Below are 13,770 nucleotides of genomic sequence, written 5' to 3' on the forward strand. Positions count from 1 at the left end.
TGAGAATGAGTGAGAGAGAGAGAGCGCGCGCGCAAGGAGGGGGCTGGGGTGGGGGTGTGTGGGAGAAACAGACTCTCCGCTGAGAAGGGAGCCTACATGGGCCTCCATCCCAGGACCCTTAGATTATGACCTGAGCTGAAGGCAGGCACTTAACCCACTGAGCCACCCAGGAGCCCCTAAGGTACTAACAACAAAATACCAGCAAACCAAATGCAGCAGCACATGAAAATGACTATATATCATGACCAATTTGGATTTCCTCCTGGGAGGCAAAGATGGTTCAACATTAAAAAAAAAAAAAAAATGAATGCAATAGAACAGATTAATAGAATGAAGGGTGAAAAAAAAAACCCATATGATCATCTCAACTGATGCAAAAAAAATGTTTGACCAAATTCAATACCCTTGTCATGATTAAAAATAGTGAACAGAATAGGAATACAAGGAAATTTCTTTCACATGTATTAGTTTGCCATAACAAGGTACAATGGGCTGGGTGGTTTAAATAAGAGAAATGTATTTACTCACAATCCTAGAGGCTAGAAGTCTGCAATTAAGATGTCAGCAAGGTCAGGTTATTGTGAGGCCTCGCGCCTCGCTCACTGGCTTGCAGGTTGCTTTCTTCTCCCTGTGTCTTCCCACGGTCTCTCTGTGCAGGTCTGTGTTCTAATCTCTTCTTCTTATAAAGACATCAAGCTTATCGAATTAGGGCCAACCCATATGACCTTATTTTAACTTAGTTACCTCTTTAAATACCTTATCTCTAAATACAGTCACATTCTGAGATACTGGGGGTTAGGACTTCAACATATAGATTTTGGAAAGACACATTTCAACCTATAACATTCTGCCTTCTGCATCCCCCCAAATCCCTGTCCTTTTAACAAGTAAAATGTGTTTACTCTGTCCCAATAGCCCCAAAGTCTTAACCCATTCCAATATCAATTCTTAATCCAAAATCTCATTTAAATATCATCTAAATCAGGTAGGTGGGAATCTCAAGGTATGATTTATCCTGAGGGAATATTTAACTCCAGTCGTGAATCTGTAAAACTGGACAAGCTATGTGCTTTCCCAATATAATGGTGAGACAAACAAAGGATAGACACGCCCACTCCCAAGGGAGAAAGAGAAAAAAGGAGTCACATTTTTTGTTTTGTTTTTTTCATTTCCATACATAAGCGAAATCACATGGAGTTTGTCCTTCTCTGTCTAACTTATTTCATTTAGCATAACGCCCTCAAGGACCAATGATGTCGCTGTGATTTCCCTTATATGTGGAATCTAAAACACAACAAACAAACAAATTATGATGTTAACAGACTTTGAAATTATGACAATACTCATGGATATAGATAACAAACTAGTGGTTGTTGGGGTTGGGGTGGGAGCATGAGGAGAGCGTGAAGTGGGAGAAGCTCAAAAGACAAAAACTTCCAGTTACAAAATAAAGAAGTCATGGGGATGTACTTAGGGAAACTGTAGTTAATAATACTGTATTGCATATTTGAAAGTTGCTAAGAATAAATCTTAAAAGTTCTCAACACAAGAAAAAAATTGTAACTGTGTATGGTGACCAATGATAACTAGACTTGTTGTGGCCATTATTTCCCATTATATACAAATACGGAGTCATGTTGTATACCTGAAGCTAATATAATTATATAGAAAAAAGAAAAGGGGTCACAAGTCCCAAGCAAGTCTAAAACGTAGCAAGGCAGATTTTATTAGATTTTAAGACATGGGAGTAATCTTCTTTGGCTCTATGCTCTGCTCTTTGGTCCCCCTGGGTGGCCCTGCCTTCTGGGACAACGAGGTTCATCCTCTCCACCTTCACCAATGGTCCCACCCCTCTGTAACTGAAAGCAGTCCTGACCCCTGAGCTGTGCCCTAGGGCCCATAGTGGTAGTATCAGCCCTGCCTTTTTTCTCTTTTCTGGAAGGATAACACACTTTTGTCACTGGATAACTTCATTGGTCTGTCCTGTAGAATTCCAGAAATACCGTGGCCGTCCTTCATCTAGTCCTGTCCCTGTCTCCTTCAGTCCAAGCTGACAGCATTTCTGCTGGTACAAAATCCCCAAAAGCCTTGCCAGTCTCCCGTGCAATTCACAGAGGTCTATACCATTCAGAGAAGAGAGTCCTCCCCAGGTCATTCCTGGATAACTCCATGTCTATTCTTGGCTTCCACCGAAATGACTAATTGTATCCCTAAGTCACAAACCTATAATTCAGCCCCATAATAGGCCATATATGAAAAAGTCACAGCTAATATTATACTCAAAGGTAAAAAACTAAAAGCTTTCGCCCTAAGATAAGGAAGAAATCAAGGATGTTAGTTTTTACCATTTCTATTCAACATAGTATTTGAAGTTCTAGCCAGAGCAATTAGGCAAGAAAAAGAAATAAAAGGTATCCAAATTGGAAAAGAAGAAGTGAAATGATCTCTGTTCATAGATGACATGATCTTATATATAAAAAACCCTAAAAATCATACACACACACACACACACACACACACACACACACCAGTAGAGGGTGCCTGGATGGCTCAGTGGGTTAAAAAGCATCTGCCTTCAACTCAGATCATGATCCCAGGGTTCTGGAATTGAACCCTGCTGAGCAGAGAGCCTGCTTCTGCCTGCTCTGCCTGCCTCTCTGCCTACTTGTGATCTCTGTCTGTCAAATAAATAAATAAAATCTTAATAAAAAAAACTACCAGGGGTGCCTGGGTGGCTCAGTGGGTTAAGCCTCTGCCTTCAGCTCAGGTCATGGTCTCAGGGTCCTGGAATCAAGCCCCACGTTGGGCTCTCTGCTCAGCGGGGAGCCTGCTTCCCCCTCTCCCTCTGCCTGCCTCTCTGCCTACTTGTGATCTCTTTCTCTGTCAAATAAAGAAATCAAAATCTTAAAAAAAAAAAAAAACTATTAGAGCTAATAAATGAGTTAAGCAAAATAGCAATACACAAAATGAACACACAAAACAGAGCTGTTTTCATACACTAACAATGAACCATACAAATGGAATTGTGAAAACAATTCCACTTACAATAACATTAAAAAGAATTAAATACTTAGGAATAAAATTAACCAGGAGGTAAAAAATCTTAAACACAGAAAATTATAAAACATTACTAAATGAAATTATAGAGAACTCCTACAATAGCACAATAAAACCCACAATAAAACCCAAACAAACAAATTTTAGAAGGGGCAAAGGACTTGAATAGGTATTTCTCCAAAGAAGATAAACAAATGACCCATAAGCACATGAAAAGATGCTCAGCATCACTAATCATTGAAGAAATGCAAATCAAAACCACCAATGAGATGCTACTTAACATAGATGAGGATGACTATTATCAAAAAAACAAAATGACAAATGTTGCTATCAAATTTTTTGTTATCAAAAAAAAAAAAAAAACCGACAGATGTACAGAACCTGGAATGTTCACACGTTGCTGGTACAAATGTAAAATGGTGCAGTCACAATGGGGAATAATTTAGTGGGTCCTCAAAAAGCTAACCACAGAATTTCATATGACCCAGCAATTCCAATCCTAGGTATCTACCCAAGGGAATCAAAAGCAGGGCTTCAAACAGATACATGTGCTCCAATGTTCATTGTAAAATTATTCACGATATGCAAAAAGTGGAAACACTCCAGAGTCCACATATAGATGAATGAATAAAGAAAACGTGCTATATAAAAACAATGGAATGTTATTTAGCCATAAAAAATAGAGTGAAATTCTGATACATCCTATAATATGGATATACCTTGAAAACATTATGCTATTAAAATAAAACAGAAACTAAAGGGCAAATATGGTATAATTCCACTTATAAGAGGTATCTAGAATTAGCAAAGTTAGAGAGAGAGAAAGTAGATTAGGTTACTAGAGGCTGAAGGAAAGGAGAAATAGGGATACATTGGTTAACGGTTATAGAGAGTCTTTTGGGGATAATAAAACCTTCTCCACCCAATCCCACTGTGTGCTCTGGTAGGGGGTGGGTATCCAAACAAACAAGGAATTTTCCAGCACCAGTTGGGTGTCCTATAATTCAACTGAATTCTGAAACCCTCTACCTGGAGATAACATCAGGTTCTACAAATTAAGTGTTTAGTCCCACAAGTCTTCCCTGCACCCCCATTCCAGATGCCAGTCACAAATGCAGGTTACCGTCAGGGCTTCTGGCCCATGGGCTATAGACTGAAAGTTCCTACAACACCTCCTTAGGTTCAATTACTTTGCTAGAGCAGCCCGCAGAATTCAAGGAAACTCTTCATTTACTAGATTACCAGTTTATTATAAAAGGGTGTGACTCAGGAACAGCCAAATGGAAGCGATGCACAGGTCAAGGTATGGGAAAGGGCAAGGAGCTTCCATGTCCTCTCTGAGGTCACCGTTCTCCCAAATCTCCACATGGTCACCAACCCAGAAGTTCTCTGAACCCTCTTTTGTGTTTTCATGGAGATTTTGTTATGTAGGCATGACTGAAAAATTCACTGACCATTGGCAACTGATTCAACCCCCAGCCCCCTCCCCTCCCAGAAGGTCAGGAAGTGGAATTAAAATTTCCAACCCTCTAATCACATGGTTGGTTCCCCTGGCAACCAGCCTTCATCTTAAGGTGAAGTCCAAAAGCCACTCATTAACATAAATCCGGTTGTGATTGAAAAGGTTTGTTATGAACAAGACACCCATTTCTCTTTTAAGGCTCTGAAGAGATTTTTAGGAACTGAGGACAAGAGACCAAATATTATAACAAAAGATATTCCCATGAATATCAAAGCACTGAGGAAATTCCAAGGGTCATGGAAGCTGTGAGACAGAAACGCTGGACAAAGACCAAATATATATAAGAAATGAGTGACCAAATATATATTTCTCATGAATCACAGTATCACAGGTAATGAAATCATTTTGGAAGTAGATACGGGCATATCTCAGAGACATTGTAAGTGTACCTCCAGAGCACTGCAATAAAGTAAATATCGCAATAAAGCAAGTCAAGTGAATTTTTTGGTTTCCAAGTGCATATAAACCTTATGTTTATAGTGGGGCACCTAGGTGGCTCAGTCAGTTAAGCGTCTGACTCTTGATTTCAGCTCAGGTCATGATCTCAGGGTCATGGGACTGAGCCTTGAGTTGGGCTCCCTGTTCAGCGGGGAATCTGCTGGAGATTCTCTTTCTCCCACTCTCTCAGCCCCTCCCCCCGTTCACACACATGCACCCCCCCTCAAATAAATAAGTAAATTTTTTTAAAGTTACGTTGATACCAAATTGTAGTCTATTAAGTGTGCAATGGCAATATGTCTCAAAAACACACACCTTCATTTAAAAATACTTTGTAACAAAACAAAGAGCTCATAACACTCTATACCTCCCCCCCAAAAAATAAATCCAATTTAAAAATGAGACGAGGGGTGCCTGGGTAGCTCAGTGGGTTAAGCCTCTGCTTCCTGCTCAGGTCATGATCCCAGGGTCCTGGGATCGAGCCCCGCATCGGGCTCTCTGCTCGGCAGGGAGCCTGCTTCCCTTCCTCTCTCTCTGCCTGCCTCTCTGCCTACTTGTGATCTCTGTCTGTCAAATAAATTAAAAATGAGACGAGAACCCAGCTAGACATTTCTCTGAAGAAGACATACAGATAGCCATTGGGCACATGAAGAGATGGTCAACATCACTAATTAGCAGGGAAAAGCAAATCAAAACCACAATAGATGTCGCCTCACATCAGTCAGAGTGGCTAGTATCAAAAAGACAAGAAATAGCAAGTATTGGTGAGGATGCGGAGAAAAGGGAACCCTCATGACTTGGTGGGAGTGTGGACTGGTGCAGCCACCATGGAAAACAGTTTGGAGTTCCTAAAAAAATCGAGAAGAGAACTACCATATGATCAGGATGTTCCACTTCTGGATATTGATCCAAAGGAAATGAAAACACTAATTTAACAAGATATATGCATTTCCACACTTATTGCAGAATTACTTACTATATCCAGGATACAGAAGTGAGCATCCACTGACAGATGAATGGATAAAAAATACGAGAGATGTAATGGACGATGACTCCACCATAGAGACGAAGGAAATCTTGCCATTTGCAAGAAGATGAATAACCAAGACGGTATTAGGCTCAGTGAAATAAGTCAGGCAGGGAGGGATAAATACTAGATGATTTCACTTACACACGCACTCTAAAAAACAAACAAACAAACAAAAACAGGCTGATACATACAGAGAACAAACTGGTGGTTGCCGGAGGGAAGGGGGTAGGGGCATGAGTGAAATAGGGGAAGAGACCAAGACATACAAACTTCCAGTTACAAAACAAGTCATGGGGGTGAAAGTACAACACAAGAAATACCAGTGGGACGTCCGTGCGGCTCAGCCAGCAGAGCGTCCGACTCTCGATTTTGGCTCAGGTTATTGTCTCAATGTCGTGGGATCAAGCCCTGCCTCCGGCTCTGCACTCAGTGGGAAGTTCTCCTCTCTCCTTCTCCCTCTTCCTCTGCTCCTTTCTCACTTGTGCTCTCTCTCTCTCTCTCTCCCTCTCTCTCAAATACACTTTAAAAAGAAGAAATATCGTCAATAAATTGTGGTAACCTTGTACGATGACAGGCAGTAACTATACTTATAGTGGTGAGCATTTCAAAATGCCTATAAATGTTGAATCATTGTGTTTTACACCCGAAACTAGTAATACTAGTTTGATTTTTTTTAAAGATTATTTATTTATTTGAGGGGCGCCTGGGTGGCTCAGTGGGTTAAGCCTCTGCCTTCAGCTCAGATCATGATCTCGGGGTCCTAGGATGGAGTCTCGCATCGGGCTCTCTGCTCGGCGGGGAGCCTGCTTCCTCCTCTCTCTCTGCCTGCCTCTCTGCCTACTTGTGATCTCTGTCTGTCAAATAAATAAATAAAATCTTTAAAAATTCCAGAGCTGGGGAGTGGCCAATAATGTCACTTACCAAATTCTAGGTAAGTGGGGAACAGGACTGCCATGGCTTACATCTGTGGGGAGTTCATGAGTGTGTCTTTCAAGCATGAGGGACATTTATACCCAGAGACAAATGACATCATTCCAGGTGCACTCTCTCTTTCTCCACTCCTTGACTCTCGTGATCTCTGCTCCTCTGTGAGTGGAGACCTAATTCTTTTCTCCTGCAAACACCCTTACACCAGCATCTTTAAATCTGAGCAATGGAAACATGAAATCCTATCTCTTTATCTCTTAACACTCATATATCAGATACAATAAGACTCTTAAGATGTTTTACTGCTAAAAAAAGGCTGAGTTCTCAGAAAGTAGCAATCTTTTTTGCTGGTGGGGGATCTTGCCTCGATGTTGGGGACTGCTGACTGATCGGGGCAGTGGTGACTGAAGCTTGGGTGCGGTTGTGGGAATTTCTCAAAAGAAGACCATACTAAAGTTTGCCACAGGAATGGTTTCTCTGTATTAGGTGATGCCCTTTGATAACATTTTACCCAACTATGTCTACATCATATTCTAAACCCTTTGTTGCCATTTTGACAATCTTCACAGCACCCTCACCAGGCATAGAATCCATCTCCCAAAAAAAAAGGTTTTTTCCTCTGCTCATCTGTAAGGAGCAACCCCTCATTCGTTAAAGTTTTGCCAAGAGGGGCGCCTGGGTGGCTCAGCGGGTTAAAGCCTCTACCTTCAGCTCAGGTCATGATCCCGGGGTCCTGAGATCGAGCCCCCGAGTAGGGCTCCCCACTGAGCCGGGAGCCTGCTTCTCCCTCTGCCTCTCCCCCCTTTCATGTTCTCTCTCTCTCAAATAAATAAATAAAAATCTTAAAAAAAATAGTGACATCAAAGATCAGTAATCACAGATCCTCATAAAAATATAATAATAAAAATATTCGAAATATTGCGAGAAGTGCCAAAACTTGGCACAAAGCAAGTAAGTGTTGGGGAAATGGCGCCAGTAGACTTGCTCGACCCAGGGTTCCTAAAAGCTTCAACTTGTAAAAAGCAGCATGTCTGCAACACTCCGTAAAGTGGAGTGCAAGGTATGATTGTGATGTTGGTGGTTACACAACACCGTGAGTGTAATTAACACCCCTGAATTGAACGGTTAAAACAGGAACTTTTTTTTTTTTTGAGATTTTATTTATTCACTTGAGAGAGAGAGAGAGAAAGAGAATGAGCATGGCAGGGGTCGGGGGACAGGCAGACTCCCGACGTGGGGCTCGACCCCACGACCCGGAGATCGTGACCTGAGAGCCAAAGACAGACACTCAACCATCTGAGCCACCCAGGTGTCCCTACAACAGTAACTTTCAGCTTACAACCTCACCACATGTCACTTAGGCCATTTCACCACAATTTTTTAAAAAATACCGAAAAATGAAAAAAGGATCTAGATGAAAAATGAAAATGCCAATTTACATTTCATTCTTCAGATCTTTGCCCTATGCTCAGAAGAAAAAGTGAGCAGAATAGCAATAAAATCGGGAATGCAGTATGCAGGAAGAGGGCTTACCACACCTCTCAGAGGAAGGGGAAGTCTTCGTGAGAACCAATTTCAATCTGTGACAGAGCACTGAAGGGCAGATGCCAGGCATCGGAGGCCACCGGCACCAGCCCCTGCCGCCGACGGCATGTTCTGGCTGCTCCCGCCCCTCGTGCTTGTCTTCTCCAGCCCAGGTAAATGCCGCAGCAGACTGGCGTAGCCACGGACGGACTCCCGCGTTCTGTGCTGCTTGCTCAATCTGAATCACTTATGCGTATTGTGTGTCTGTCTGTCTGTCTGCTGTGGACCGGGGCCGGGTGGGGGGTAGGGCGGGGAGGTTCTTGGTGGTGCCCGAGAAAGTGCCACCTCCTCTCAACTTGGCACACTAAGTGCCCAAGTTCCTTCAGAGTTCACGGCTTCACCTGCGTGGGGCTGTGAGGGGGTCTCTGCGGAGCACGGGAGGTGAGCTGTTTCTAAGACCAGACAATGTGGCGTTTACAACCATCATGTTCTGGAAGAAAGAGTACTAGGATGAGGAGAGTGAGTTCTCCTCCCAAATTAGCTGCTGTCTTGCTCTGGAACCTTAGGTAGGTTACTGAGTGTGCCTGAACCTCACTGTCCTCATCAAAAAGACTGAAAACCTATGGCTCCGTGTAGCCAGAATTTCTGGGCATAATGAAGACCTAGAAATAGTCGTATTCGTTTCTGCTCACTGTAAAAAAAGACATCTCCCTTCCTCTGATGCAAATCAGGGTCTAGGCAGCCCAGCAGGACTGTACGTGCCACAGAGAAAGGAACAGGAGCTGATCCTGCCTCCTGGTTCCCTGCTGTCTGCTACTTGGAAAACAGGAAGGGACTCTGTTCCAGGCCCTGGGCTAAGTGCTGCACACACAATATATGCATAAGCCCCAGGACAGGCCTGTGAGTTGGAACTGTATTGACCCACTTTGAGGAGCCAAGATGATTTAAATAACTTGTCCAAATTTCATTAGCCAGCAGGTGGCAAACTCTTGAAATAGTTGCAAAAGTTTTGAGAAATAGTGACAACCAAAAGACAGAAGTGAGAGCATCACACAGACGTAGAATGAACTGGAGTGACTTGGCAGCAGGAGTGAGGGGAACGCGCTGGTTTTCCACGTTCCGGGGACGTACCAGGATCAAAGCAGGCAAAACCTTCCCTCCTTGTGGAGTTCACATTTGAGCAGGGGAAACGAATGAGTGAAATGGCAAATTGCACAGAGATAAAGGACAACTAAGTCGAGCAGAGAAAGAGGGTATGAAGTGCCGTGGAAGGGGCAGGGAAATTTCAGACAGAGTAACCAACGGTGGCGAAGTTGGGTGACAACGGGGAGCGGAGGAGGGAGCCGCCATGGAGAAGGGGAGCCTAGTTCAGGACCTGCTGATTTTAAGACATCAATATCCATGAGAAGATTTCCGAAGAGCAGCTGGAAATTGAGGACTAGGGGCTGGAGGCTTGGAAGTCATGGCACCGAACTGATAAACAAAGCTAAGGAGAAAGTTCAAGGAAGACAGAGCCCTGGGCAGTATGTGTAAGACGCAGAAAAGAGGGAGAATTTGTTTGTATAGTCGAGAGCCGCTCCCTGGCCCGAGAGCAAAGCCCTGCATCTTTGCTGCACTTTTCCCTCCTTGCAAAATTGAACCCACCCTAAAATGCAATATGCTGAGTATCCTCAGGTTAAAATTCCCCTGCTCCTCCCCATTTCCATCAATACCTCTTGTAAAGACCCTGTGAAATAGATCCAGGGAAGAGGAAAGCAGGCACAGGACCCTTAAGTAACTTACTCTGTGTCACACGGTTATGGGCTGGGGTAGCGCCGTGGGCCCTGTAGAAAAAGAAACACTTGTGAATGCACTTGCTGGTGTTCTGGAGCCCAGGAGAGGAGCGAAGGTTGCCAAGGTCGGACGTCAGGGAGCCCTGCTCCAGAGTCGGTGCTCAGAATCACCTGGCTGTGCTACTCGGTTTACATGCAGCTATAATGCATATAAAATGTGACACTGGGAAGAAAATCAGCAGGTTGTCATGAAACAGAAAAACAGGGGTATCTACTTTGCGTGGGGCCAGAAGTGTGCAAAAGCCCGCTGCTGGGAAAAGTTTGAGGAAGGAAAAGAAATCTGTTGTGGCAAAGATCTGGCACAAATCAAGTCAATTTTGAAAAGACGCGTGAAGGAAGGTGACTCATACCATCAACCTACTTTCCAGTTGGTCAGACACTGTGACTTGCTACTTTTTTTTAAAGTTCACTGAAAAGATAAACCATGTTAGGAAATAATCCCAGTAGGTATAACTAAAATCGGGCATCTTTGTGCCCTCGAGAAAATGAATTTCACTCGTTTCTCCATTTTGTTCTTTCTAGATGAGAACTTACCAAACATTGATAGGCATACAGGTTCCTAGGGAATCGTATAATACTGATTCTGAACGCAGACAAACACTCTGCATTTATATGAGGTTCTCTGGTAACCCCAGTGAGGCTCCGTGGGCCACACCATGAGTGGCAAGGCTCTAGATTTCGTGGGACTTTAGTCATGTTGCGGCTGAAGGGAGGGAGAAATAGGGACTGAGTCTTTGCTTATGTTTGCCAGAAGCAGATACAGGTATGCGGATGCTCCGGAGAGAAGTGGTCGCTGGCGTAGGTAGAGCCAATACATGGGAGCTGGCCCTGTGATTCTGAGGTCTCCTGAGTCCAAAACTTGAAGACTTTCCTGCTCAGAGATGGCTCCCAGCCCTTGAGCAACTTCTCTTACCAACCGTGCACAGCTGCCAGGAATTATCATTGCTCATTGTCATTGCTCACCACGGGCAAAGAGTTGTTTTGCATTTTGACATTACCCTCAGGGACGGCCGTGCCTTTCCAGCTCTCAGAGTCCGCCGTCTGTCCCCATGTGACCGCCGTCTGTCCCCATGTGACCTCCAGCCTCCCAGGCTCCGTCTACCCTCAGCGGGGCCTCCGTGGGCAGGCAGCTTTTCTTTCTTTCTTCCATGAAGGTAAAATTCACAAAACATAAAATAACTCTCAAGTGTATAATTCAGTAGCATTTGGTACGTTCACGGTGGTGTGCAACCTCCTTTATCATCCCAAACCATTGTAACACCTCGAAAGATGACTGGATGTCCATTAAGCAGTGATTTCCCGCTTGCCCCTTCCCCCAAGCCCCACGCCCCCCTGGCAAATACCAACGAGCTTTTTGTCTCTGTGGGTTTACCTATACTGGACATTTCATATCAGTGAAATAGTAAGATATGAGATCTTTCTGTCTGACTTCTTCCACGTCGTATAATGTTTACAAGGTTCATTCATACCGTACCATGTACCAGCCTTTCATTTCTTCTTATTGTTCAGTAACATTCCATTGTATACATGTAGCAGATTTTATTGACCCACTCATCTACAGAGATGAGCACTTGGGTATTTCTACCTTTTGGCCCTTGTAAATGAGGATTTTCATGCAGGTATTTGCTTGAGCACCTGTTTTCAATTGTGATCCGATTCTGCGTCATACAATAATTCTAGGATTAATCTGAGGAATCACTAAATAATTTTCTACAGTGGCTGGTCCGGTTTGTATTCCGACCAGCAGTATATAGGGTTCTACTTTCTCCAGCCCTTACTAATTCTTTTTTTAAAGATTTTATTTGTATATTTGAGAGAGGGAGAGAATGAGAGTGAGTGAGCGAGAGAGGGGGAGTGTCAGAAGGAGAAGCAGACTCCCAGCGGAGCAGGGAGTCCAATGCAGGACTCCATCCCAGGACTCCAGGATCATGACCTGAGCTGAAGGCAGTCGCTCAACCAACTGAGCCACCCAGGCATCCTATCTTATGAATTCTTAAGAGCACTTACTTTCTGATGATGCTGATGGCGATGGTCACTGTCCTGGAGTTGGTATTCAAAAGGTTTCTTTTCCTGTTCCAGCAATTAATTAATTAGTTTCTAAAAGATAAAATTCACAGTTGGGCAGGAGCTTCTAGAAGTTTCCTGAGTCTAGGAGGTCTCTCTGGTGACAAAATCCGTCCTCCAGCTTCTCATTCTTGAGGTGAATGGGAAAAGAGATCGTCTTTTGTAGCTACTTCCTGCTGGATGCGGGCATCCTCTGGGGGCTCAGTGGAGCTCTTTCCAGCTAGTCGGAGATATGTGGGTCACTGGGCTCAGCTCTGAGCTCTTCATACCCTTGTGTTATCACCATCTGCAACTGTATGGCTTCCACATGCTCGGTCACAAACTGTACCAAACTGGTGGGTATGCAGGTCCGAGAAGTGATGAGTGGCAGGATTATTAGTGGCCGCAGGAAAGAGAGGAAATCTGTGATACTGGGTTATGCCGTTTGATAGTTGGTCAGTCTTAACTGGGAGATCTTTCTCTGGTTGAAGGTATGCAGTCAGGACTCCTGATCAGAGTTTTTTAATATTCACTTCTACTTCACCCGCAGGTACAACGTGATGTATTAGTTTCTACACAGATGCCCCCTCCTTCTGCTAACAAGTAGTTCAGAGCTGGTCTATTATCACACACTACATTAGCTAAGGAGTCAAGGACAACTTTTAAATTCTTGAGGGCACTGCCTGTATTTCTATCCAATATTTCTGTTGTGCCAATTCTTTAGGGTGGCTTCATGATATAAAACCTCCCAAGGGGCGGTTAATCTGATGGTCAGTCCAGTGCTGGCCAGAATCAGTCCCAAGGCTCTCTTTTACCAATGAAGGTTGAGTAGGATTATGGAAGATCATTCACACGGGACTCACGAAGCCTACGGTACATTGTCCAGTGAGCTGGTCATCGTCAACAGACACATGAGCATCAGCGAGACGTGGGGAGATAAGAATCCCAACTGGAGATGTGTCCTTGGGAGCCGGTGGTGAGGTGACCCACCAATAAAAGCACATCCTGGATGCACAGGCTCAGGGAGCTGCACTGAGTTAAACCAGTGAAGCAGTTCGGGGCCCCAGCTGGGGGACACCCTTGCATGCAGGAGACAACAAAGGTCCGCTCCACAAGACTGTGTAATGGCTTGGACCTGAGGCTGCCTTTCCAGGGGCCTGATTACATAAATAGGTCTGTCTCCAGCACCCCTTAGGCTTGGTCAGTCTTGTCCTTGCCTTCCATTGACTTTCCTATGTCCTTGTAGTGCTTTCGCAGCCCTTCAATGGCACCGATGAGCTTCTCTTGGACAGCAATCCTCAGTGACCTTGACAGTAAGAGGGGCTGTGGCTGTTTCAGGGGTATACCCACAAGCAGGCCTCTGGTGCTGAGGTGCAACATAGGTCTCACACCCCTCT

The 13,770-nt window shown here is 44.1% G+C and overlaps 1 protein-coding gene across 9 annotated transcripts in view; it reads left to right on the top strand.

Annotated features, from left to right (window-relative positions):
• The first annotated feature begins 8,162 nt into the window (after positions 1–8,162).
• The window catches only part of SLAMF6 (SLAM family member 6), a 35,845-nt gene continuing 30,237 nt past the window's right edge, over positions 8,163–13,770 (top strand). For all 9 annotated transcript variants that reach the window (XM_082704305.1, XM_082704306.1, XM_082704308.1 and 6 more), the window contains exon 1: positions 8,163–8,671. In XM_082704305.1, coding sequence (XP_082560431.1) covers positions 8,626–8,671 — 46 coding nt within the window. In that variant the 5' untranslated portion in view covers positions 8,163–8,625. The remainder of the gene's footprint in view (positions 8,672–13,770) is intronic.

The sequence above is a fragment of the Mustela nivalis genome, assembly GCF_964662115.1.
Source record: "Mustela nivalis genome assembly, chromosome: 16".
NCBI classification, from domain to species: domain Eukaryota; kingdom Metazoa; phylum Chordata; class Mammalia; order Carnivora; family Mustelidae; genus Mustela; species Mustela nivalis.